The sequence below is a fragment of the Vitis vinifera genome, chromosome 4 (assembly GCF_030704535.1).
Source record: "Vitis vinifera cultivar Pinot Noir 40024 chromosome 4, ASM3070453v1".
Classification (NCBI taxonomy): Eukaryota; Viridiplantae; Streptophyta; class Magnoliopsida; order Vitales; family Vitaceae; genus Vitis; species Vitis vinifera.
The window spans coordinates 6,362,522-6,389,775 of NC_081808.1; the positions used below are offsets into that span (position 1 = coordinate 6,362,522).

The following is a 27,254-nucleotide window of genomic DNA, read 5'->3' on the forward strand; positions in this document are numbered from 1 at the left end:
GGCCTTAATATGTCTTAAATTAATATTCATTTAGGGAACATTTGGGCCCATTTGCCTTTAAAAAAATGTGTATGTTTTTGTAAAGAATGTTCGTATTTTTGTGAAGAATGTAAGTAATTTTCTTAAGATTGCACGTATTTTTCTTAACAATGTATGTGGGGTTCCCAAATGGATTTTAGGGTGGAGGAATGCCTCAAATCCATTCTTGAAGTTCTCCAAATGAATATTTAAGACATAATAAGGCCTAATATGGTCGTTTTGCCTTTAAAAAAATTTACATATTTTTGTGAAGAATGTACGTATTTTTCTTAAGAATTTACATATATTTCTTAAGAATGTACGTATTTTTCTTAAAAATATATGTGAGGTTCCCAATTAGATTTTCAGAGTAGGGGAAAGCCTCAAATCCATTCTCGATGTTCCCCAAATGAATATTTAGACCTTGATAGAGCCTAATGGATCATGTTTGGCCTTAAAAAATTGAACATATTTTTGTGAAGAATGTATGTATTTTTGTTAAAAATGTACATATGTTTTAGGATGTACATAAGGTTCCCATTGGATTTTCAAATTGGGACAAGACTTCAAATCACTTCCCAAGGTTCCCCAAATAAATATTTAAGATATAATAAGGCATCTTTTTGTAAACTATGTATTTACCTTAAGAAGAAGAAGCATATTTTTCTAAAGGATGTATGTAGGGTTCCCAATTGGATTTTCAAAGTGGGGAAAGACCTCAAATCCATTCCTAATATTCCTCAAATAAATACTTAGACCCTAATTCTTTAAAAAAAAATGTACATATTTTTGTAAAGAAAGTACATAATTTTCTTAAGATTGTACGTATTTTTCTTAAAGATGTATGTGAGGTTCTAAATTGGATTTTAGGGTAGGGGAAGGCTTTAAATCCATTCTTGATGTTTCTAAAATGAATATTAAAGACATAATAAGGCCTAATGGCTCTCATTTGGCCTTTTTAAAAAAATAAATATGCTTTTTTGTAAAGAATCCACGTATTTTTCTTAAAAATATACATGTTTTTCTTTAAAATGTACATGGGATTTCAAATTGGAATTCAGGGAGGGGGAAGGCCTCAAATCAATTCCTAATGTTCTCCAAATGAATATTTAAACACTAATATAGACTAATAGGGTTCCACTTAACCTTAAAAAATATGTACAATTTTAACAAAAACGCATAGATTGTTTAGAAAAATGCACACACAATTTTTAAATAAATAGTGACCCTACTCAGCCTTATTTGGGTCTAAATATTCGCTTATGGAAGACCCAAAATGAATTTGAGGCATTACCATACCCCATTATGCATGGTGAAGCCATAGGGGCATCTTTTAGAAAAATACCTATATTCTTAAGAAAAATAAATATATCTTTAAGAAAAATATCTACATTTGTTTCGAATAAGAGGTCCCATAAAAAATTGCTTTTATTTTTCAATACGTATACCTATTTTCCTAGGATTATCTAAATTTGAGTGATAGGGTCATTTAAAATTTAATATTCTTTTAATATTCTACTTCATGAAGGTGTATGATGAACTTTATTAATATTTTACTTCTAAATTTATATTGAGATCATCAATTATTATATTAATTAAAAATATATTATTCAACATGAAAAATTTCAGTCATAGATCGAACATAAAAAATTTAAAAGTTATATCTCTCATATATTTTAATTACTACTATGAGATTGTTACAAATATGCATGACTTATAAAATTTAAAATAATGCAAATAGAAAGAAATTTGATGATTAAAAATATTATAGATTATATAAAAAATGAAGAAAAATAAAATATTGTTTTTTATTCATAACAAATAATAAAAGAAAATTACTTTTTTTAATTGAAGTACTTGTTTTCCGATATAAAAAATAATTATTAGATTTTTACTCAAGATTTTTATATACTTTTTTATTCTTATCTTACCGTCCCGATGAATGTATAGGCACGAAAGACTATCAAAGACAGAGCTAAGACTATAGGTTGGATTTAAGTCCCTACTCCCTAGTCATATCTTTATATTCGAGGAAGTCTCACATTCTTCTATCTTTTTCAAGATTCCCATATCCTCTTTAATGGTGCAATCGTGATATCCTATCTTTACAAAAATAAATAAATAATAAGATAGTCCTAGAATCAAAATTATAAATTAAATATTTTTTAAAAGAACCTAAGAAACTTAAATTGTTGTCAACTTTTACACCTAAAGGTCTTAGCTCAAACTCTCTAGCTTGCATAATATTTTTCTTCCCATTAACTAATCCCACTTCGAAAATGGATAAAAAATATATGTAGGGATTGTGGGGTATAAAAGGCATACAAGAATCATTCATTTGTAAAACTAAAAGCTTATTGGGCTTGATCACAAAAGGGATCCCTTAAGAAACATTGTCATTTTGCACCTTGTCGTTTTGGTGCAAAATGCATTAATAAAAACAATAAAAATAAAATTTTAAAAAACAATAAAAATAAAAATAAATATAAATATAAATAAAAAAATAAGAAGAAGAAGAAGAATCCTCATAATTTGGAAGCACATGCGTGTCTTCTTGCATTTGAAATGAGCAAACAAAACTAAGTACAGGATCAAATAGGGAAAGGTAGATATGGTGAAGCCTTTCATGTTTCCAATTTTATTTGGGGTTTTGTTTTTCTAGTGCTTTCGTTTGCTGTTGACTATTGAGTTCAATTTTATATTGGATTTTGAAAATATGATGTTTTTCTTAATCCTATGACATTATCTTCCAAACATGCATCTCGGATAATTTAATGTTGATTTTCAGTGGCCTCTTGAAGGCAACAACTAAAGTGAGGAACTAAGCAATAACTAGTGATGACATAACTGGAGTGATTTGTTTAGTGGGTTTGTTGCAGTTACGTTTTTCTTTATCATCTTGGTGGGCAGGTTTGCTAGAAATGTATCTCTCCTTTAAACAGATTTTTTAGTAGATAGAAATCAGAAATTATGTTTAAAAAACTGTTTTGCTTTATTTTATTCTTAGAAAAACGAGATGGGTTCTCTACAAGAGTGTGAGATGAGCTTGAATTCTGCCAAAAAACATTGTGGGTGAGATGGGTTGTGTGTTGACTTTTGTGGGGTTGTGCTTATGGGTGTGTTTGATGAGTCAGAGCTCAATCCCAGTGGCTTCGCAGAGGAGTGGAGGGTCTGGAAATGTTGAAGAAGGCAGTGTTTTTATTAATGGAAGAGTTGCAATTGGAAGCACAGATGATGATTTTATATGTGCCACCTTGGATTGGTGGCCTCCTGATAAATGTGACTATGGAACTTGCAGTTGGGGTAGAGCTTCTCTTCTCAATCTGGTAAGCTAAACTACTTTCAGCTTCATTCAACTGGTTTTCTCACTGTTGGAAAAGCAATTCAAACGACACCAAAGTTACATAGAAAATATATGTTAACTATCAAAGAATTCCAATGGAAAATTTGTTAGCTGAAGTCATGGGAAGATTGATACCCTTAAGCTGCTTTTTTTTAATCATTTTCTAATGGATGCATTTCTTTTTGTAGGATCTTAGCAACAAAATTTTGCTGAATGCTATCAAGGGTAATGAAGATTTTCCATGAACCTTATTAACCTTGCAAATTCCATAATTTGTATCTTCTAGCAGCTTGAGTTCTAACTCTAATTTGATGAGAATGCAGCTTTTTCTCCCCTGAAAGTTAGGATGGGTGGCACCTTACAGGATAAAGTCATATACCAAAGGACCAGTGACCAAAATCCCTGTGCTCAGTTTGTTAAAAATAGCTCAGAAATGTTTGGTTTCTCAGAAGGTTGCTTACCTATGTCGAGATGGGATGAGCTGAACCTGTTCTTCAGAGAGGCAGGGTAGTATTTTCCTATCATATGTCAGCAGTTCAAACGAAAAGCAATGTCTTACCATGCATTTTCTTTCCTTCCAAACAAATTTATGTTATAAATGAATCACAGCCAAATTCACTATTTATTCTCACAAAGTTCAATAACTATTGGGCCGTCGTGATTTTTGGATTGAATGCACTAAGTGGAAGGACTATAGGCCTGGATGGTTTGGCTGCAGGAGCTTGGAACTCCAGTGATGCAGAATCCCTTATTCGGTATAGTGCAAACAAGGGCTACACCATTCATGGTTGGGAACTTGGTAAGGGCTCTTATATTTTCATTTTCACATAAGATAACAAAGATGTTCGCTAAATTTTTAAGAAACGTGGTACCTATTTCTTTGTTAAACACTTGAAACAGTTAAAACTGCTTGAAATGATCAAGATGATAGATGAACTAGACAGTGGAGCTTGGAAGAACCTAGGCTTCTTTGTGTTGATCTAGAGTCTAAACTGCCAAGGCCGACAAAATTTTCCTCCACTCTTCTTCCACTTTCTTAAACAGAATTTCAGGTTCTAAAACTTCTTGTTGCATCTCAGGAAATGAGCTGACTGGAAATGGAGTTGGAGCAGGAGTTCCAGCAGATCAATATGCATCTGACATAAACACTCTCCAAAGCATGGTGCAAAAGATTTATGCAGGTTTTGAAGTTAAGCCACTAGTCCTAGGGCCAGGAGGGTTCTTTGATGCAAGTTGGTACACAGAATTCATAGATAAAACACTCAAATCTCTTCAAGTAGTCACCCATCATATATATAACCTCGGTCCAGGTATATTGTCACTTTTTGTCCTCTCCTTTCTCTCAGTTTTTTGCCTTCAGTCTAGTGTGTTTCTGTGTGTAATCTACAGAAGCTTCTATCCTGAGAATGAGAGTTAACCTTTTTTCCATTTCTGGTATATAGGGGTTGATGATCACCTCATTGATAAAATTCTTGATCCGTCATATCTTGATGGTGGTTCCAAGCCATTCCAAGACCTCCAAAGCATTCTACAGACTTCTGCAACTTCAGCAACTGCTTGGGTTGGTGAAGCTGGAGGGGCTTACAACAGTGGCCATAATCTTGTCACTAATGCATTTGCTTTCAGTTTCTGGTAAGTTAGTACTGATGCTTTAACATGGAAAGTTCTCTGACTTTTGGATACTTCCTTTTCAACATTGATCTAATTTTCTCACTAACCAAACAGGTACCTGGATCAGCTTGGAATGGCATCATCTTATGATACCAAGACATATTGTAGGCAAACCTTGATTGGAGGAAACTATGGCCTACTCAACACTACCACCTTTGTCCCAAATCCTGATTATTACAGGTTATTTTTTAATTCTAAATTAAGACTAAACATAGTAATCCCAGACATTATTGTTGATGTTGTCATCTTGCAGTGCACTTCTTTGGCACCGTTTGATGGGAAGAAATGTTCTATCAACCAGCTTCTATGGGACAAGGAAAATACGTGCTTACGCTCACTGTTCCAAACAATCCGTAAGTAAAATCTACATTTAAATTCACCAGCAGAAGATAAATACTCTTCGGTGTTTATCATGTCTGGTTTTCATCACTGCAGCCAGGAATCACATTGCTATTGATCAACCTAGATGGTAACACAACAGTTCAAGTCCAAGTTTCAACTGAAAATGCTGGCAACAGGACTTCAACTTTACAAGATACAGACAAAACTCAAAGATCAAATTTTTCTAGGATGCGTCGAGTTTCTAAAATTGATGCAAGCGTGAGAGAAGAATATCATTTGACAGCCAAAGATGGGGATTTACACAGCCAAACACTGCTTCTAAATGGGAAAGTACTGACCATAAATTCATCTAGGATTGTCCCTCCCTTGGAACCTATAAGGGTAAGCTCAATGGATCCTGTAATTGTTGCTCCTTTCTCTATTGTGTTTGTTCGCTTCCCTAATATCAATTACCCTGCCTGTAAGTATAAGTAGCCAGATGGAAATGGATAAATTTTATTTGTTGATTGAGCTACTACTATTTGGAATACTACTGCCAATTATTTGCATATTTTTCTGAAGATGAAAGAAAGACATGCAAAATGTCAAAGTCTACATAAAGATGATGAATCAAAGGGCATATAAGCTACGATGGTTATTCTGTGGGATAATTCAATCAGGTTGCATTGTAAGATAACCATTTTTTGTACCATTTATCTAATAAATAACAATATTATCTATCAAACAGTACAGTTTGGTTACTTCTCATGTCACAAAGGAATCCAATCCATGCCCTTTTGTACCATGTGCATTACTTTTCTCTCTGTTACACTCTTTCTTGGGTTCTATTAAGAGCCCGCTTGAGAGTGTGACTTCAAGAGGACTAGAAGCTCTTCCAAATGCTTGGAAGCATTTCTTCATAAAAATAGATCTTTGGCAAACTTTTGAAAATTACTTCTAAAAATCTAGAGAATCACTTTTAAGTGATTCTTTCAAAAATCACTTTTTTGTTATAGAAGACATTATCAAACATGTCATCAAAGCACTTTTTTGGTTTATATCCAAATACCAAGTGATTCTTCTTAACAAAATTTCTAATGAAAGAGCTACTAACAAAACCACAATAAACTAAAAATGCTTTAACCAGAATTACTCTGAAATGGCTCTAAGTCATGCCAATGTTTTCTCCAACTCCATCTCAAATTTCAAATAATTCTAGAATCCCATGTGGGGTCAGATGACTAGCACGAATAAATCATAGAAATAACAACATATACAACTTCAAAAATCATTTAAAATATTGAAGATATAGATGAATAAACCAAAAACTACTCAATTAAAAAGACAACTTCAGATGCTTTACCATTTTCTTTTTCTCCATCTTTTTAGCTTTGTTTCTTCTCCTCTTCTGTAACTTATGAGGAAAAAATAAAGTACATTTTAATGTTTTTTATTTCCTCAAATCCCATAATTTTTTTCCGGTGGTTTCAAACACAAAGACAACAAAAAATAAAGAAGAGGCTTCATTTGACACTAAGCATAAGAGTAACCAACTATCATTATTTAGCTACAAATATATTGCTTATTTAAAATGAAAAACATCTTTCATTAATGAAACAATACTCCTGCCTCTATGATAAATAAATTTTCTTCCTAACAGTGATCATATATCGACCCACAACAAAGAATAAATAATTCATCCTCAGTACACATGCATACCCCATTTCAAAATTCCAAAACTCACCTTAATTTTGTTTAGGAGGAGAAACTAATTTCAGAAAATCTGAATTTTGGCCACAATGATAGAAAGATAGTGTTGATGCCGTAGACACTCAAGTTGCAGCAACCTGCTCTTGCAGTGCAAGGGGAATAGCTGGTCTCCAAGTTGTCCCATCTGGGCTATCCATGAGAGCAATTCCTACAGCAGCCAAATCTTTCCTAATTGCATCTGATTTTTCATACTCTTTGTTCTTCCTTGCCATGGTCCTTTCTTCAATTTTTTGCAAAATGTGATCTTCTGTTAACTTGGAGCGCTTCAATGCCTTTTCTCTCAGCTGCAGCAAAGCCTGGCACATGAAATGGTTATTGGCACATTAAAAAATAGATTAACAGGTATAGTAGATGGATTATTGAATTCCAGACATTCACAGGACAGAAATTAGTCAGGAAAATGAAGACGTGTGAGTCCAATGGAGACACCAAAATCCAACAAGAGTTTTAGAAGTAATTCTTTCAAACAATATATATATATATGGATAGTTTTATGGGAGGAAACCAAATCATGAATATTTTGGAGGAAAATAAATCATGAATATTTGGAAATTGCGCACAATATTCAAAAACAATTTGCAAATTATCATACATGCTAAAACTGGGTCATGTGCTCCTACTTAAAATGCTTGGTTAAGAAATGGAATTTCTTAGAAAACTCACAGGTTTTTTCATAATGCATTTGCATACCTCAGAGTAACTAGCAGGCATCAATCCTAAAATGGTAAGAACATCTCTGATAACCTTTTCAAGAGCTGCCAGTGATTCTAGTCGCAGTTCTTGCTTCTTTCCCTGTACAGACCATTCCGTTATAAATAACACAAAAATGACAAAAAAATAAAATAGGATCAATAACATTAATTAGAAATAGATTCATATGGGAATGTTAGGTTGTGTGGAGAATTACTGCAATAAGAATTCCAAACTGTATATTTTAATCAACAATGTAAGAATTCCCACAAATTGTTTATTTATCCCCAAAAAAGGGAAAAGAGAGAGAGTTGTGTCATAAATAACGCAAAAAGGACCAAAAAATGGGTAGGGTCAATGACATTAATTAGACATAGATTTGTGTAAATGGTACTGTTGGGTTGTGTGGAGAATCAATACAGTAAGAATTCCATACTGTACACTTTATCAACAATGTAAGAATCCCTACAACTGTCTACTAATCTGAACACTATAGAATTTACTGTATACAAGGTGTCTAAACCAAGGCCAACACCCTCACCACCCCCCATCCCCTCCCTGTTCTGCATCAGTTTGGCTTTCATGCTGAACATATCAATTTAAAATCCATGAAGGGTCTTACTCCTTTGGTTAAGGTTCAATGTCAGACCAAAGCAGGTCGCAGCCCATGAGATAACTCCCTAACACATCCTAGCCATTTGTGTTCCTCACAAACCATACAATCTACATTAACTAAGATAAACAGTAATAATGAGTTTACATACCCATATCAATATAAGATGTAACCATTGATAAAATACCTTACGAGTATGTAGCAGATCATTGATGGTTTTCAATGGGTCAGATAAAGCAGCCAAAACAACAGGAGTATGAAGATCGTCTGACATTGAAGTCAGAAAATCATTGTAAAATTTATTGATGCAATCCAAAATATGAGGTGGGACAGAATCCTTCTTTGTCATATCATCCTGGTCCATAGCATTTTGACAGTCGTGTAGCGTCTGCAACCAATGAACAACAGTAGGGACCATGTCATTGATCAGATATAAAGTTGTTGCTAAATTCAGACAGAAAGCTGTAACAAACTATTAAATTCACTCTCCAAGTGTTGCCATATAAAACTTAGGCCTCTTTTTTGTCCAGTCCAGATTGGTTTGGACAGCAAATTATATTATGAGAAAAATGATGTATTAGCTCAGGTGGTTTGTGTGTGTGTGTGTGTGAGAGAGAGAGAGAGAGAGAGAGATTTTATTCTTGAGCTGAGTTATTAAAAATTATGTACCTGATAAATGTAGAAAACACAGTCAGAGGCACTTTCAAGCTGCACATCTGAGTAGTTGATTGGGGAACGATAGTGGGTTCCTATGGTTTGTGTGTGTGTGTGTGTGTGTGTGTGTGTGTGAGAGAGAGAGAGAGAGAGAGAGATTTTATTCTTGAGCTGAGTTATTAAAAATTGTGTACCTGATAAATGTAGAAAACACGGTCAGAGGCACTTTCAAGCTGCACATCTGAGTAGTTGATTGGGGAACGATAGTGGGTTCCTATCAAGAAAAGCCTCAAAGCTAGCGGATGGTAAATGTCTATAACCTGAGAAAGGATCAAACGCATACAATCATGAAGAAGTTGAGACATTTGAAAAGTGAACTCAAAGATGTCAGTTGAGTTGCAATAACAGGCAGAGAAATATAACATGCAAGACCACATCAAATCCCCGACCTGTCGTATTGTGAAGAAGTTTCCAAGGGATTTTGACATTTTCTCTGAATCAATGGTGACAAATCCATTGTGTATCCAATAGCTTATATTACTCTGTTTACAGGCAGCACAACTCTGAGCAATTTCATTTTCATGGTGGGGAAACACAAGGTCCATCCCTCCACCATGAATGTCAAATGAGTAACCCAGATAAGCAGCACTCATGGCACTGCACTCAATATGCCATCCAGGTCTCCCAGGCCCCCATGGACTGTCCCAAAAGGGTTCCCCCTTCTTTGCAGCCTGCAAATTACCAATAGATTCTGTAGCAAAAGGTACTTCAATAGCAAACAAATACAGTTGGAAATATGATAACAAATAACATTTGCTATCCAACTAATAACAATTAAATGCATCAAGCAAAGACTCATGCAAACATCAATAAGATTATAAATCAATGCAAATAATCGTCAATTCCGAACCCAACAGTGATGATGCAAACATGATTCCCAAATATAACCAGCAAGACTGACAAATTCAGGCAGTCTATTTTGTATTCTCTCCTCTAATCATATAAGAACTTTTCAATATCATTGCACAGAACTTACTTCTACACCCCCTAACTCTTTGTGGGTCCTCATTACATAGAGCTACCATTTGATCAATGTCCAAACCTCACTGTCCCTTGCCCCCAAAACAAAATAATCATCATGCTCACCAAATATAAGCTGATCCAATACTGTCATATCATCCATACAGTGTTTTAAATTAAAGTTTTATTTTAACTTCATAGAAAAAGGACTTGGTATTTGGCAACTATGACTAGCATGAGGACAGCTTATCCAACAGTAGGCTTTGCAAAACATTGACCTAACAACAGTTTATCAAGGATGTAAGAATAAGTTCTGCAACAGGTATAATTTGATCCTGACTTGTGTGCATGCATAAGTACCTACCCTCTATAACCAGTTGGAATTGTCCAAAACTTGCTAAAACTCAAGAAGGTTTATGCAAGACTACAGACTAGATCAGATTTTAACAGCTCTAATGGTTTGGTATATGTTGTGATACACAAAGACGTTAATTTCAGCCAAAATAGTCATGTCAACACGATATGACACAGACGTGGGTGTGAGATCAACGTCGAACATGCTTATATTTCATTGGATACAGCTATTTAGCTCATGACTACTTTATCTCTTTCTTTAATTTTTTTAATTATGCATATATTGGGTCAAATAAGATTATTCCGTTCTTTATCTATTACTTAATTTATTAGATAATAGTGTAAAATAAATTGTAATAAAAAATAAATAAATAACATTTAAATTAATTTCTAAATCTTGTAAGGAAATGGTTTATCCTTCTTAATTTTTTTAAAATTATAATAGATGAAATTTATAGGTTGAAACAAAGGTTTATTAATAATGTGGTATAATTTTTCTTAAATATTTTTCTCAGCATTATATTACAATAAAAGACCAATAATAAGTAAGTTCTTCATGTACAATTAGTGTTAGGGTTAAGGTAAAATAAGGCTTAATATCTTGTTCAAATGGAAAAGATATAATAAATATATTTTCTGATTACAATTAACCATATAGTATCATAACTAATTTCATTGTGCATATGTTTGGTGTTAATTTATTTTTCATTAATGTCATATCCAAGTACCCGCACCCATAGTTGAGATCCTTTTCACCTAAATCCTCATATTCTAAGATTTTGGAATGCAAAGGATCCCATGCCTAGGCACGTACCTGCACCTGACCCCCCATACCCGAACCTATGTAACATAGGGCATATACATGCATTGTATAAATATGACAAACATTTATTTGTTGAAGCCTTACTTTCCATAAAGCAAAATCTGCAGGATTTTTCTTCCTAGAGTCAACAGCAACCCGTTCACCTGCTCGATTATCTTCTACTTTTCGCCCAGATAATCGGCCATATTCTGGGAATTTGTCAACCGAGAAATACACATCCCCCTCAACTCTGTAGGCACAATCATTATCAATAATCTGCCAAGCAAGACATCAACATGTCATAAGCCAATCTAAGGAAACGCATGTATCTGATGTCTGATGTCTAGTGTGTGTGTGTGTGTGTGTGTGTGTGAGAGAGAGAGAGAGAGAGAAAGAGATTAACACACTTTCAGCAATACTGTTTATTCATAAAAAAAAGTGTACATGCATAGTTGAATAGAAAGAGGACAAGAAAGAAAAAATGTTGAACCCCTGAACAAGACCAAAAATAATATCCAAAAAACACATGTTTCATGGCATAAAAAATAAATAAGGTGCATGAAATTTGAATTCCACGGCATCAATCAAATGAAGTCAAATTTTACTTGTTCATTTTCTCCCTCCAACACACTGATGAGCCAGAGTTAATCAAGGTTGATATTTTGGAAAAGAATTTTTCCTTTGTCCAGCCACATTAGATAAATAAACATCTAAAAGTATCTCTCTTCAGAAGCAGTTCATTGATGGTCATGAGCTTGAGAGTAGGATTGCCCCATTAACATTTTTTAGAGCACATCACTCTTTTTTTAGTATAGAAACATATGTAGGTAATAAGAATGACAAGCATTAAGCCTGTTCTAATCCAAATATCAGACTGTATAACAAGTTACCAACTGTAAACTATTGTCACAAAAACAGCAATCTATTATGACTTTTTGCAAATACATTTAACACACATCCATAGGCTCAATATTTTAATAAAAATTGATCTATATTTTCATAATGTTTTGACACTCCACTAAACATATTCCTATTTTTTTCCTTCTTTTTTTTCAATAACTTGGTGAACAATCTCAATCCCCATCCCTGTATGCTATGTTTGATTCTAGGAAAGTGCCAAGGAAAGGAAAAAAAAAATGTTAAGCAAATTTTCTCATATTTAGTATACCATGGAAAATAGGAGAGAAAATTAAATATAACTAAAATGAGTTAAAAACTTATATATTTTTACATTAGTTATCTTTATATAAAAAAAGAAAAAATAAGTGAAATAAGTTTGAAGTAGCATGTAAAAATAATTTATTAACTTTAAATATATTTTTTATTTTTCTTCACTTGTTCATTCCTTCTATTTTTCCTCTCCATTTTTTCCACCGTATTTTTCCTCAAATTTTCCAAAAACCAAACAGGGTTAAACAATTTCTACTTCGAGTGGGAATTTCTTCCACAATGAAAAAAGCCTGCTTTTGAACCTCAAATATAGCTTCAGCTATCCCTGATTTCTTCCATGGTGACTGAAAGGAAATAAGTGATTGGGATAAATTGGACAGTACAACATTCACCGTTTTGCAATAATTTCCAGTCAGAGATGAAGTTATATAATTGTTTTAAAAAAAAATCTTTAATTAATCAGAAACTTAAGAAAACAGAATGAGTTTACACAAAAACATACAACTTAACAACTATAACTAAAAAACCAATGGTTTTACATGCGTTTCTGCAACAAAGAGTACGACAGGGTTGAGGAACACGGCCTTTACACTGAAGTAACCAAGTTGCAAGGACAAGAGCAAGCCCTTGCAATTCTTGAAAAAAGTAACACCACAAAATCATACTTTAGTGAAGTACCTGCTTAATCATATCAATGATTTGGGGCATGTGATCAGAGACACATGGCTCCACCGAAGGAGGCAAGCAGTGAAGATATGTCATATCCACATGGAACTCTTGGCAGTATCGTCTGCTCAAATTTATTGGATCCTCCCCCATTTCATTTGCTCTAGCAATTATCTACAGAATTCGAAAATTGCAGACTCAGCTATCCTGTCATACATATGTAAAAAGTAGTTGGTACTTGGCATCCAAGTCGTGCAGCATGATAAGATCAACAAATTGGAGAACTAAAAATTCAACATTGAAACACTAGTGCTATATTTGGTTTCAACAAAGTACCAAGGAAAGAAAAAAAAAATTGTAAGGGAAAATGATTTTCTCATTTAGATTTTATTATGAAAAATTACAAAAAAAAAAAAATCAAATATAATTTTTTTTATAGGTAGAAAGAAAATAAAATAAAATTATAATTAGTTGAAAACTTATGTATTTTTAAATCATTTAATCTTTATATAGAAGAGTTAAAATAAATGAAATAAGTTTGAGATAGTATAAAATAAGAATTTATTAGCTTTCAATTTATTTTTATTTTCCTTCACTTCTTTTTTTCCTCTTTGCTTTTTCTCTTAATTTTCTTCCCTTTACATTTTCTCTCAAATTTTCCAGGAACCAAACATACCCTAGAAATCATGATTACAGCAAATGATAAAGAAACACAATTTACAATGCATAGAATCAAGTAGTGAAACTTGGAAGTTAAATTTCAAGGACAGAACTAAGATTTGATCCAACTGAAACCGAAACAACATATACAATTTAAAACTTAAATATTAATTTGATTTCTTCCGCAAATGACATTTAAGTTACAATGCCCTCTCAGAAGCAGTTTAGATATTCACCTTGTCATCTACATCAGTGAAGTTTCGAACATAATTCACTTCATACTCCAAATGCCTCAGGTATCTGCCTAATTCCAAAACAATACATAAATTGAATCAAATTAGTCTCCAAACATCAAACTGCAAAAACTAAACTTCTTACAACAAGCAACAAAAAGTAAATACATAAAACTGATCTCAAACAAAAAGGAAAATCCTTCTTTGGTTCCTAAGAAAAATGTAGAAACAGAAAAGATATTAAATTTTTTAAATCCTTGATAGTGGGGAAAAAAGGGTTTATTCTATTAATCTTAACACAACAATTTGGCTTATTTGAAGTGTGATTTCCTTTTTCCTCCCAATTCAAATATAATAGAAAACTCAAATTTTTTTACCAGCCAACCAAGAGTTCTCCATATCTTTGTCTAATTCCAAGATAACATAGAATCCCAAACTTAATTTACATTCACTTTTTCCCGAGTTTCCAGGAAACGAACAGAGGTATTGGAAAAGGAGGTTCTTTTTCCCAATTTCAAAATTTAAAAAGAAAAAAAAAATTAGATAGATGAATAGAAAATTTTGAAATTTCTACTTTCTTTCATTTTCTTCGTTTATTTTTCCCAGTTGTCTTGGGAAACAAACAAATGTTCCTTCTTTTCCAATTCCAAAATTTATCCAAAAAAAAAAAAAAAACATGAAATCGAAATTCTATTTCTTTTTCTCATTTTTTTCCTTAGTTTGCTCGCAGAACAAGTAGAGGCAGAAGAAAAAAAAACACATCCTTTTTCCTTCCAAACACAAACCCATCAAATTTTCTTCCATTCTTCAGCTTTCTGGCAATAAAAATATAAACTTTTAAAAGGAAAAAAAAAAGTTCTAAAAACAAAACAATAATAAGAAACCACACAGAACTAGGCTATCTAGAAGTAAGGATGGAGAGATAGAGAGAAAAAGAGAGACCTGTAGAGAACATCGAAGGATACATAAACACGAGCATGGCCAATGTGGCTGAGATCGTATGCGGTGACACCACACACATACATTCCTACTCTCCCATCTACTTTGGGCTTGAACACCTCCTTCTGCCTACTCATAGTGTTGTACAGCCACAGCTCTGCCCTCCGATTCTCAACCCCTTCACCACCGCTATTTTTCTCATCAATCAATGGCTGAGATTGCTTCACAGAACTGAAGCAGCGACCTCCACAGACCTTGCTGTTGGAGAAGATGGCATGGGAGTGGTGAGTTGGGAGACCACTCGTCCGCACTGAGTTAGGAATCGGAATAAATCGCAGCGGGAACAAGGGCTTGTAGCACTTGAGCAGAGTACCCATTGGGGCAATTGCTGTTTTCTTTAGGCTTTTTCGTGGGGTTATAAGTTTATAACTTATAAGCGTAGCTGCGTTATCTGAAAGGAGCGAGTTTACTCGCTCACTCGGTGTGTGCTCAGTTCTGTTTGAGTGAACTCGGTATTGGGCATGTGGGTCGGGTTAAACCTTAACTTTAACAACCTAGGTTTACTCATGATCTTTACGGTGCACTCAAGAACATGATGCTAAACCTTAGTTCTACTGACAAACACAAGTCATTTTGCATATTTCGATCATATTCAACATATTGATCGAGTAGAATGTTCATACGACAATGTTCCAATTAATTAAACATTCATAAAATATGGAAAAAATAAATTATATTGACATAATTAATCATATTTATTTATTTATTTATTTATTCTCTATAAGTACTTTTAAATATTTATGTATTAATTTTATAATTTTAAATTGAAAGTAAATTAAGACAGCACTTGTCTTCCATTTTCTTTCACATTTTCAAATATTTATTACAATTCTTTATATTAAATGTTTTTTTATAAAGCTTCTAGTTTTAGATTACCTGGTGGTGATTGTGATGGACACTACCTGAATCCCAATGTTTGAGTCTCATGAAATGTTACTCATTATGGATAAAAGAAAAAAAAAACCTTTCTGAAATCTGGATAAAAGGAGAAAAAATGAAGGTGAAGGTTCAGTAGACAGACAGAACCACTAACAGCACAAAAGCATAATGGAACAACAAATTGTATAGGTTCTCAATGGTAACATGATCAGACAGCTCTCAATTGTATAGGTTCTCAAACAGCCCCTTACTAGCATAACCTCAGGGCAGTACATGTTCTCCAGTCATGCAACAATACTGAAAATGCTGGCTATAGTTTTGCATACAAAATCATCCCACTTTGACACTAACAATTTTGCTTGCCATCCATTAGTTAGTAGCATTGTGGAATTCCAGGCATGGTTATGCTGTACTATAGTATGTACTACAAAATGTGTGCTGCTCGTTCCCTGATCTAAAAGGGATATTCTTTATGACATGTCCTACTCTGCCCAGTGCCAGATTTCCCAGAATGCCCACATTTTCTGAACCAACCAAGTAAGTTGGAGGCCTTTGTTCTGACGGAGAGAAGCTGCTTCTTCTGATCAAGCCGCGGAGCATACCTTATCTGAAACCAAAAGTTAAAGTTGAATCACAATCGTTAAAAGACTAGTCACACCATTGAGGCCAGAATTTCTTATTTGGCTTAGGAGGGTAATGCAGCAGTTTGAATCTTTCCAGGTAAATCATTTTCCTACCCCTCAAAAGAAAAAGGTTTGAATGAAAATAGAGCAAATTTGTTAAATATATAATGCAGAGTATCTAATTATTATTCCAAGCATAGGAAAATATTGGATATGCCAAAACAAAGATATATCACATGAGCCACAGAAAGACTAGTGATGTTGGATTAGCAATGGAAAGAAAATCATTTGTTAGGAAAAAAGGAAGAGCAAGTGAGTGAATTCACCTTGTCGGGAGCTACTGCAGCACAAACGATTGTCATCTATATAGGTTGCCTGGATACCCATCATCCATGACCCCACAGATATATCATCATGAGCGTAAGTCATAAGCGATGCACTGCAAAAACAAGCAAATTGAGATTTGAATGGAAGTCATGAAAATGAATAGAAATGCTTCTTCTAAATCTAAGAAAAGTGAAAAATGAAGCAAAATGCATGGAGTGATACTGCTTGACCATCTGGTTCAGCTCATAGCTGCTCATGATTTGCAGAAAATGATTTACTTCTACCAAAGTTCCATCAGTCAATTGAATCTTGAGGTTCATCTCACGTTATTATAGTACAAAGAAGTTGAAGTTCATGTTATTTGTGGACTATATATCCTTATGATTTTTGTAATTACAGCTTCACACTACCAAACACAAAAATGTAGTGTCTTCTTTTCAGCCAAAATAGTGAAACACAATCAGCTACTTCTCAATCATAACACCAATAAACCCATCAATTTCACTACTTAAAAGATAACTTCATATCCAAACTAAATTTTTCTTTCCCCAGCAGAGGCATTAAACTAACCTGTTTATGTTAACATACTGGACCAAATTTTTGGAGAGTATAATAAGTGAACCACCTGCATGGCGGAAGTACCTGAAAAAAAGAAATTTGATAAGATTTCTATATTGTGGCCATCAGAGCTGTAATCAGGATTAAGATATAAACAAAAAATTTACACTTCAAAAGAGATTTCATTCTCTGCCAGTCACTTCACCAACAATACAACACCAGCAAACTAAAAGAAAGGGATTGAAGAACCAAAATTACAACTAGATATTTTGGCATAAATTTTAAACAAGAAGCAAAATAATTTAAGCCTCTATAGAGGTTTTCAGCATTTTAACCTAATTATTAAAAAATTTAAAAAATGCAAACAATGTAACCTTCTCGCGATGTCCAACCTAATTCAATTTTACAAAATACAAAAGAATATGTAAATTTTTCAGAAGATAGCAAACAAGCCCAATTTACTCTGAATAAATAAATAATAACAGCTTCCAATAAATCTAACTTTTGCTATTAACCCCAGCTTCCAGAATATTTAGTAACATTTTGTAACTTTCCATCCAAACTCCAGAACCTCCACATGGAATGGCTCCTGAATTCCTACCTCGCTAATATGTTTGCAAGGGAAAAATAGCATATAACATTCCATCAAACATTAGTTTCTCTTGCAACTTCTAGATGCAAAACTGAACATAATATGGGGGAACTAGTTGTTTCTGTCCTCGATAGATAACCTCCAAAATAATGAATGGCAAAGTAACAATATCAACCAGAATTTTCTCTTTATAATTAAGGATCTTTATTATATGCCTGCATAAATAACCTTTAAAGTTAAACAAGTAGTCCCCAATACAAGACAAACATCATGCCCACTCTTCAAGTAAATATTCAACAGTTGTTTCCACACAGAAACTAATGTATAATAATAAATAATAACACATATCCTAGTATGTAACACTAAATTATATTAATTCACCTAACCATTGGTGGTGCTTAAGAAACCTATGCTGTCAGAATCTCTTTGTAGTGCTCAAAGTACTAATAATTCACAAAGGCCGTGTGTACAAATATGATAATTTTCATTTATTTATTTATTCAAATACAGACTGCACAAATTTCTAGATTCTGATAAAATAAAAAAAAATACTAGAGCATAAAACACTGTTGGGCTCTTCATTTGTGAGGTTTTCAAGTTATTTAAATCAATTCCAATGTCATCATATTCAAATATAACTGTCACTGATATGACCCTGCTTCCACCTTATTGACAGCCAACAGATTTAGTTATTTGTGGGAGAAATCAGGATAGTAGCCTATGAAAGGAGGAAAGCAATTGTGGGAATCCAAATATCCTTCTTTCCTTTATTGTATTCGCAACCAAACAGACCTTAAGAGAATGTAATTAGGATCAGAGGATACTGACAATAAAAAAAGAAATAACTAAGATATTAAAAATGAAAGAAAAGAGGCGACCCACGCTCAACAGTGCAAATAAGACTTTCAAAATGTATGACAAATATAATTTAGGTGTATATAACACACTATTCTCCTACACAAGCAAGTTCACTTACGATTTCTCATCCCCGAATTTCCACCATTCAGGTTCATACCACGGCCTTCCCCTGAAAAATTAACCAAGAAAAAAAGAGAGATATTAAATGCTAAAAAGCAGAAGTCTAATCTCACAGTAAATCAAAGGTGAATACATTAGGAATTTAAAATTTACTTTTGAAATAACATGCTTCTATGGAGAGCTTAAACCCTATTAAATAATATGCAGATACAAGCATGGTGTATAAAACATAGTCATTTCCCCAAACACAAACACAGGATAAAGCTATATATGTGTTTTTCAATTTATCATATTGAACATATATGTGTTCAAATTTAATTCCAAGAATAATACCATATGGTAAGGCCACCAAACTACTCATCTTTAGGCTAAGACAATGAATAAGGCAGTAATTAAGTTGACAAGTACAAATAAAGTTCTCTATTTTAAATATCTACCAAGAACGACGACAATGTCATTGGCTCTGAATGGTGAGCAAGCGATATCAAGCATGTCCAGCTTGAAGATTGCTCAAGATTACATCACGGTCAACCAAGAAACAAAAACAAAAGAGGTTGCATTTTTGTGTCATTGTCAATGTTATTAAAGGCAACAAGTGATAGCACCTGGTTTTGCCTTAGGTGAAGGCAAAAAAAAAAAAAAAAAAAAAAAGGCAATGGACTGAGCAAAGCAAGACAAGCTTGTCCAACTTGAAAGGTGCTGACTAAGAAACAAAAATAAAAGAGGTTGCATGTTTGTGCCATTGCTAATGTTATCAAAGGAAAAAAGCAATAAGACCCTATTTAGTCTTAGGCAAAGGGTGAAAAACAAGGTGATAGCCTGAGCAAAATAAGGTGACAAAATGTGTGATGTGAGTTTGTGCCAGCAGCCATACTTGAACAATACAAAATCATCTTCACCATCATTTTGATGAGGAGGCGGTGATGAAGTGTGTGTGTGTGTGTGTGTGTGTGTGTGTGTGTGAGAGAGAGAGAGAGAGAGAGAGAGGGAGAGAGAGATACTTGAACAATACAGAGATCATCTTCATCATCATTTTGATGACAACAATGATGATGATGCCGTTCAATAATCAACAAGCGTATGGCCACTGCCTTACTTGAACAATACAAAGATCACCTTTGCATCATTTTGATGATGACAATCATGATGGTGTCATTCAATACTAAACAGGTGTATGGCTACTGCCATACTTGAACAATACAAGGATCATCTTCACATCATTTGGATGATGACAATGATGTCATTCAATAATCAACACTATTAAATCTTCATAGCTTATGGTGTCTGGGAGAATTTACAAAACAATAATAATAATTGTTTGAAACATCAGATGTTATATCCCACATCATACAAAGCTTCAAATTCGTCTAGATAAAAAGTTCATATTATCCACAATCCATATTATAATTTACCAAACGTCAAAAATAAATATATGACTAAATAAATAATTCAAAATGAAACAAAAACAAGAGAGTGAATATCGTAGAGACATAATCATCAAGGGAATTCCAATTATCATCTTTGTGTCCTTTTTTTCCCAACATCTTGCCCCCTCTTCAAAGGGGCACTCACCTCAATCACTTCAGCACCTTAGCAAAAGTGATCACCTAGGCCAAGGCATTGCCTATGCATCAGCTTTTTGGAGATGCCTCACTTGTGTCTTCAAAAGGCAATAAGCCTTGGCTTTGCCTCACTAAATTGCTAGGCTAAATCAGGTGATTGCCTTTACAAAACTTGTATTTGCAACTTTAAAATGATAACTAAAAATACCTTTATGATAAAATTCCAAAAAGTTCAAGTGATGGATAAGGACAATAAACCAAAAACGATCATGAAACATAAATCAAACTAATGCAATTGTGTCACATAGCTTGAGAAGATAAGCTCTAACACCTTCAATTCAGATTTATGAGTGCTATACAAGGGTGATGCAACATTAAAAGTAAGATCTTATATGAAATTTAGTTATGCAATCTTGCATAAGCTGAACTAAGATTTGAGAGATAAATTACGCTTCTGTTATCACATCTCCTGACTTCATGCATCCAATATAAGCGCTATCTTGACCACGGCGGCTTTCAAGAAGACTAATTAAACCATCTGTAACACCATAAAAGAAAGCAAATGATCTACATCATCTACTAAGGAAAGAATACAGAATACCAAGAACTAATATTCTTTATAAATAGATCAAAACAAAAACCCTACCAAGATCAAGGTCTATCTTGTCATCAACTTTCACATAAAATTCTGCATCCCAATTTTGAAGCGCTGTACTGAAGAACAACTTTGCTTTCTTAGGCAACTCTTCTTGGGCCTCTTCATGACCATCCTAAAGAGTTCAACAATGACGGATATTCATATTTCATGCTTTGCCTTTGTTTTGAAATCTAAGTGATCGATTGAAAGATAAAGAAAAAAACACTCAAACTTGAAAGATGACATACCCAACTTAGAAAAGAAAGAAAAGATTAAGAGTTTTATTTTGCATCAACGGTTGATTTTTTTAGTTAACTAACATGCTATGTGGTAACAAAATCCAATCAATGTTTTAAAAGGCTAAATGTGGCCTAGAGGGCTTTTGCCCAAATGAGGGGAAGCAAAAGCCTCGAGGCAGAACAAGGTATAGGCCTTGAGGCAGGAAAAGGCATAAGCCTCAACTTAAACAAAAAATAAAATAAAAAAAAATTAAAAAAGAAAATAAAAAATCTCAAAAATAAAATAATAATAATATTAATAATAAAATCTCATGAAATAAATAAGAAAAACATGCAATTCATAACAATCAAATTAATCGTATGTCATTATCAATAGTTTTTAATTTAATTCCTTCCTCTCTCTTCTAAAATCCAACTCTCTCACATGGCTTCAATAAATAATCTTTAAAACTCACATCACTATCCCTAGTAGGATACTTCAATGAGTCTTAATTGTATCCAATAGCTTTATTATCTTTTCCATCAATATCAATGTACACACATTCTTCCTCATCTATTAATTGCAATAATATTTTTCTTTTATCTATCAATAGTAAGATGATTATGCATGAACTTAACACAATAGTGGTCAATAATTCCTTTATTTCTTCTTCTCAATATCTTCTTTTCCTTTCCATTTGAAAGGTTAATCGGTAGCCAACTAAGCCCTTACTTTCTAAAAGGTTTAACCCTAGTCTTGGACACAAGACAAAACTTATAAATCCATACCAAAACCTCGCAAAAGCACAACTCATTAAAACCATTGAATATTGAACTTAAGTCTCTTATAAAATATATACTATGAAGTAAGGCTAATTAGATTAAGAAAAAACACCCAAGAGAGGGGGTGAATTGGGTGACTAAAACTTTTTTGAAAACCACTTCAATTAAGCAACTAACAAAGCAATAAATGTAAATAAAGAAGTTAAGAGAGACGCAAACTCTTTTTGATAGTAGTTCGGAAAATCCCTCCTACGTCCACTCTCCTCAAACTCTTTTTTCAGTGAGGGTTCCACTAAATCAAGGCTTCCAATCCCAAGCCTTCAAACTTTACACTTAGATTCAATGGCTCCAATAGGCACTTACAAGTCTCTTCAAGCTCAATGCTAGCTTGACACTCCAAACACTCAACCTTTCACAAATATAGGAAGTTTAACAATACTCACCCTAACTCAATAAAGGCTCAATACAATAAAAGCAAGGATGAACTCAAATGGGTGCACTAGGATAGATTTGCAAGTGGAATAATCAACGCACTAGAGTTTGAGAGCTTTGAAAGAGGGAAAAGAGTAATTAGGCTATTCAATATGGGTGTTCTCTTCTTAATAAGTATATTGGAGCTCTCAATTTATAGAAAACTAACCTCCAACACCCCAAACTACAAAAGTAAGCCTCAACTGGTCAAACTCCGATTTAATTGGTTGAGTAGTCATTGGGCATTAACTGCATTGCAAGTGGTCGTTGGTCCTTTCTAAGCTTCAACCGACTCTTAACTAGACCTCAACCGGTGCTCAACCAAGAAAGGCAATGCCTCAACCGGGAACACAAGTCTTCTAGAAGAAAGAGAAAGTCATTTGGTCCCTTGGCCAATCCTCAACTGGGAAAAGACAACCAATTGAACCGGTACTAGAACACCCTTGAACAATTAGACCTAAAATGGCCCAAATTACTTCCTTTTTCAATCAAAAGATTTATAAGCATTTAACTTCATTTTTATGAAAACTAAGTATGAATGAATGTATGAAAAAAAATCTAAATCCTAAGTGTACCCAAAGGATTCATCTTACAAAATTATCCTATACTTGATGGGTCTTCAAATATCCAAGTCTTCCAACTTCTCAAATCCTTTTTAAGCGAACTTAAACTTCTCTTTTAATTTTCTTGTTAAAACCTAAAACTACACTTGATTTAAATTCGTTAATTCACTTAACCTTGTTTTATTAACATCAAAACTCCTTAGGAGAACCCTTGGGCTAACATATATAAAATCCTATCAAAATCCTTTGAATATTTGAAGCTTAAGCCTTAATAGCCTCAAGGTTATAACCTCAAGTTTGTAAGATTACCCTATATTGAGACCATAACCTCACTCTAAGGCAAGCCTCAATGGCCTTTTAAAACAATGAGTCCAATAATGATAAATACTTCAATCATTAAATAAGGATAAAAATTTCTACATTCATTCTTTTGTTCTAACTCATAAAATAATTTTGATTGAAAAAATCATCTCATCTCTGTGGAGGTGTACTACTACTACAAGTCTCTTTCTAAGATAAAAATTTTGGCAACATGTCTACTCATGTAAAAGAAAACAAAATAATGAAATAGTTGATTTTGGTAACACTGAAATCCATAACTTACAAGAATCAAGAAATCCTTTGTCAAGCGATTTTCCACATCAATATTGCGATCTAAGCTATCACCTCGATTAGCACTGCCATAATTAAGTTAAGATAAAACTTTCTATAAAATCCACCATAATCATAATGCTTGTAATGCAAAGATAAACTAAGCTAGTTTTATAAGGAGGAAAAAAGAAAGGAAGTGCCATACAAATACAAAATGAAGATTTAAGTGTGTGGGACAACCTCCGACCAATTACGAAACGTATGACCACTCCTCTTTCCTCAAGTTTTTTTAAAGCTTCCTCACCTGCAAAAGCCATGAAACTTCACATGATATATTGTTTGTAAACTCAATGCATAGATTCTTGATAGCCACTGCACACAATCTGAAACCTATGCAATTAAGCCATTACCCCTGGTGTTAGATGCAACAGCATAACTATTCACATAAAAGTAATAAAAAAAAATGAATCGAACAATGATAAGTTAAAATGAAAGATAATATAAACCCCAAAACTAAAAGAGAATAAGAAACTTGAGAGCATTTATACATACAAGCTAAATAAAGGGTGCCATGGGTAGAAATTGTAAACGATGTGAATGGTGAAACCCCATTGAACCATGACTAGATATGCTAAAAACATTTGATATGTACTACTACCCAGTACCAACATTTCAATATCTCAACTGACCTCTTGGCATCCAAGACCCTCTAAACACATTTCGCTTCAGATGACTACCAAATCCAGTATAAACTCCAATAACAGCAAGAAGCTTCTTGTCGGAGGAAGACCCACTTTGTTTTAACTGGCTCTTGAGGTACCCTTGACTCTTGGCCAATGTCAAATCCATCTCAGCTTCCACAATCCTCTTCTCCAAATCTCTGTAACATCATCATCAATGCAAACCTTCTATATACCATCCTCCAGCAACATCACCAAATTATCAAAATTAACTAGAAGGAGATAAAGTGAAGAAAATATACTTGCATCCTAATACCATCAGCTTGTCTTCAACTGTAAGAACTTTTGGTCTCTATCAGCCAAGAAACACGAAAAAAATGTTAACCAGAGGTAAAAAGTAAAACAAACATCACCAATACACACCCTCCTTATGGCTGATGAGAAAATGTAGGAAAGGAGAAGAAAACTAAATCTTTTGAGTTGCATACTTTCCGCTGTTTTCATCTCCAAAAATAAAAATAAATATGAAAATCCAGGTAAGTCAAATAATTTTATTAGGCTACACCTTTTTTTTCTTGAATGCCATATAAAACAAAATCAATTTTCCCAGCAACCAAACAGAGCCAGAAGAAAACAAACCCGGACAGAATTCTTCATAAGAAGGTTAGCTAGTATATTTCTGTTCTCTGCATCTTGCCACAATCTGATTATTGAAAAAATACATGATTCATTAATTATACATGTACAGAGAAAGAAAAAAAAAAGGCAGGGAAATGAGAGATTACCAATCTTCCAATCATAATAAATCAACACAATTTTTTCCATAGTTTGGTTGGTGAGAATATATAAGAGGAAAAAAAACTCGATTCTATTACTCTGAACCGGAGAGAAGTTGAGTCAACTCCCTTGGCTCCTTTAATGGACTTTCTTAGTTATGAGGAAAAAAGTATGAACATCCTGGACCAAGAAATCAAAAAATTCGGGTGCCTAATACAACTGTTTGTGTTAACTAAGTGGAGTTGTTCTGATTTTGAAAAACCAAAAAATCTACTTCAGTCTAGGATTCAAATTTTGTTTTATTTTCTTCACCCAAGTTTTCTCAGCAACTAATCAAAGGGTAAATAAATTCTTACCCTGCTTGGCTCACAAGAAAATGTCAGATATAGAAAAGAAAGAAAAAATTTAGATTTAAGATATCTCACTGTTTGGGGCCCGAGTCTCATGACTCAAGTTACCTTAATGCAACCATCTCTCTTAGTCAAATGGACTTCTGTTCAGTTTCCCAGACCACCACAACAGCAACAATAACTCAGGATTCTCACTTTTTTTCCTCACTTTTTCTCAGCAACCAAACAGATAGTCATTGAAGATGAAATTAAAGAGCTTTTCATTTCTCATTAAACAAGACAACCTAAAACATGAGATCCACAAAATGTCACTTCATTTTCTTTTCATCACTTTAATCCGTTAAGAAAACAACTCGCAATCAAATACCTCCATTAAGCTGATAAGGGAATACCCCAAAATAAAAGAAACCAAAAAAGGTTTGAGTTGTTTCACATAAGTAAAATTCAAAATTTTCCTTCATTTCCTTCCGAAAAAATCTGATATCAACCAAACAGAGTAATGGGATCATTCTTCACACTCCCAAGCGCATCTAAAATCCACTTTTTCGCACATTTTCTTAAGCCACCAACAGATGCCCACACAAAAACGAAACAAAAATATTATATTCCACAAGCTTTCATAAGCACAAGAACATCAAACACGAGATCCACAATTTCCCTTTCTTTCCGTTTCCTCCGTCTTCCAACATTTCTCAGCAACCAAAAAGACGTATATGTACATTGAAAAAAAAAACACCAAAAACAAAAACAATGGAATTGCCTTCCAATTTGCGAACAAAAAAACAACATAAACGGAAAAAAGAGATGAGATCGAATAAATTAGGATTCAGCGGAAGGAAAGAGAAAAGAGGAGAAACCTGCCGGCGACGTAGAGCCAAGCGAGGCAGGAGAAGAAGGCCATGATGAGAGAGGGATTGGAAGTCTGAAGAGGCTTGGATCTCCATCGGCGTGATGCGTTGTCCATCTCCGATCAGACTTCAGAGACAGAGAATAGCAGATAGAGACAGAAACTACAGAATTAAACAGCAGGACTCATCGCCATCCTTTCCATTCCTTCAATTCTAATTCAATTCCCACCCTGTACGGTTCCTTCCATGTACAGCTTTTCCTTTTATTTTATTTTATTCTTTTTTTTTTTGCCATTTGGCATTGATTAAAAGGACATTGAAAATACAAATTCAGCCAAAAAATGACTTCCATTTTTCCAAATATAAAATATAACCTTTTTTTACATAAAAATGTCCTTCAACAATTTTTAAACCCTATTTCACTTAAATACTTTTTACATAAAAAAAAAATTAAAATTTAAAATATAAAATTTTTGGGTATTATCTTGTCCTCCTAATGTTTTTTTTATTTTATCTTTTTTCAACTTAAATCTCGTTTATTTATACTCTAATCTTATATGTTTATGTCAGTGATTACTTATCCAAATTTTATTGTATATTTGTAACGGGTCAAATTCAAAGTTTGATGATAGTGATATGGTAACTACTATTTACTTTAATATATATATATATATATGTTTGTTTAACAATCCAAATTAATTTTGTCATATATTTTCAATGGTCCAAATATTTTTATTTTTGTTCAAACAATCCACCTTTGATTATATATTCTCAACCACCCAGAAGGGAAAAAATAAATTATTTTATGAAAAAATAAAAGAAAATTAATAAAG

At 33.5% G+C, this 27,254-nt stretch overlaps 3 protein-coding genes across 4 annotated transcripts; 1 reads left to right on the forward strand and 2 right to left on the reverse strand.

Annotated features, from left to right (window-relative positions):
• The first annotated feature begins 3,095 nt into the window (after positions 1 to 3,095).
• Positions 3,096 to 5,848, forward strand: LOC100259360 (heparanase-like protein 3). The gene is made up of 7 exons (XM_059736111.1): positions 3,096 to 3,344; positions 3,971 to 4,160; positions 4,441 to 4,671; positions 4,804 to 4,993; positions 5,087 to 5,212; positions 5,286 to 5,385; positions 5,468 to 5,848. The coding sequence occupies exons 1-7, from the start codon at positions 3,096 to 3,098 to the stop codon at positions 5,846 to 5,848; spliced, it is 1,467 nt and encodes a 488-aa protein (XP_059592094.1).
• Positions 5,849 to 6,863: 1,015 nt separating this feature from the next.
• LOC100245851 (cysteine--tRNA ligase, chloroplastic/mitochondrial) lies at positions 6,864 to 15,342 on the reverse strand. Of its 2 annotated transcripts, none has more exons than XM_002285442.5 (9): positions 14,928 to 15,342; positions 13,989 to 14,052; positions 13,105 to 13,266; positions 11,362 to 11,532; positions 9,530 to 9,811; positions 9,275 to 9,400; positions 8,614 to 8,814; positions 7,814 to 7,915; positions 6,864 to 7,419 (listed from the first exon to the last, which is right to left on the reverse strand). In XM_002285442.5, the coding sequence occupies exons 1-9, from the start codon at positions 15,299 to 15,301 to the stop codon at positions 7,186 to 7,188; spliced, it is 1,716 nt and encodes a 571-aa protein (XP_002285478.2). In that variant the 5' UTR covers positions 15,302 to 15,342; the 3' UTR covers positions 6,864 to 7,185. The 2 variants fall into 2 exon arrangements, with proteins under 2 accessions (XP_002285478.2, XP_010648742.1); XM_010650440.3 differs by having other exon boundaries at positions 13,989 to 14,056; positions 14,928 to 15,116.
• Positions 15,343 to 16,029: 687 nt separating this feature from the next.
• LOC100267872 (hydroxyproline O-galactosyltransferase HPGT2) lies at positions 16,030 to 26,713 on the reverse strand. Its single transcript, XM_002285446.5, has 12 exons — positions 26,431 to 26,713; positions 25,086 to 25,149; positions 24,749 to 24,798; positions 24,456 to 24,646; positions 24,007 to 24,070; positions 23,780 to 23,852; positions 21,150 to 21,273; positions 20,954 to 21,041; positions 18,940 to 18,990; positions 17,384 to 17,455; positions 16,813 to 16,925; positions 16,030 to 16,470 (listed from the first exon to the last, which is right to left on the reverse strand). The coding sequence occupies exons 1-12, from the start codon at positions 26,535 to 26,537 to the stop codon at positions 16,448 to 16,450; spliced, it is 1,020 nt and encodes a 339-aa protein (XP_002285482.1). The 5' UTR covers positions 26,538 to 26,713; the 3' UTR covers positions 16,030 to 16,447.
• Between the last annotated feature and the right edge of the window lie 541 nt (positions 26,714 to 27,254).

Excerpts from the sequence above, each read along its gene's own strand:
- LOC100259360 (XM_059736111.1), top strand. The coding sequence starts at position 3,096 with ATGGGTTGTGTGTTGACTTTTGTGGGGTTGTGCTTATGGGTGTGTTTG. Across the intron at positions 4,161-4,440 it reads CATTCATGGTTGGGAACTTG|GAAATGAGCTGACTGGAAAT; the intron begins GTAAGGGCTCTT and ends GTTGCATCTCAG. Across the intron at positions 4,994-5,086 it reads GCATTTGCTTTCAGTTTCTG|GTACCTGGATCAGCTTGGAA; the intron begins GTAAGTTAGTAC and ends CTAACCAAACAG.
- LOC100245851 (XM_002285442.5), bottom strand. The coding sequence starts at position 15,301 with ATGGGTACTCTGCTCAAGTGCTACAAGCCCTTGTTCCCGCTGCGATTT. Across the intron at positions 9,812-11,361 it reads CAGATTTTGCTTTATGGAAA|GCTGCAAAGAAGGGGGAACC; the intron begins GTAAGGCTTCAA and ends GGTAATTTGCAG. Across the intron at positions 9,401-9,529 it reads ACTTCTTCACAATACGACAG|GTTATAGACATTTACCATCC; the intron begins GTCGGGGATTTG and ends ATCCTTTCTCAG.
- LOC100267872 (XM_002285446.5), bottom strand. The coding sequence starts at position 26,537 with ATGGACAACGCATCACGCCGATGGAGATCCAAGCCTCTTCAGACTTCC. Across the intron at positions 23,853-24,006 it reads CGTTTCGTAATTGGTCGGAG|TGCTAATCGAGGTGATAGCT; the intron begins GTTGTCCCACAC and ends TAATTATGGCAG. Across the intron at positions 17,456-18,939 it reads AAATTCGGGGATGAGAAATC|GTACTTCCGCCATGCAGGTG; the intron begins GTAAGTGAACTT and ends TCTTTTTTTCAG.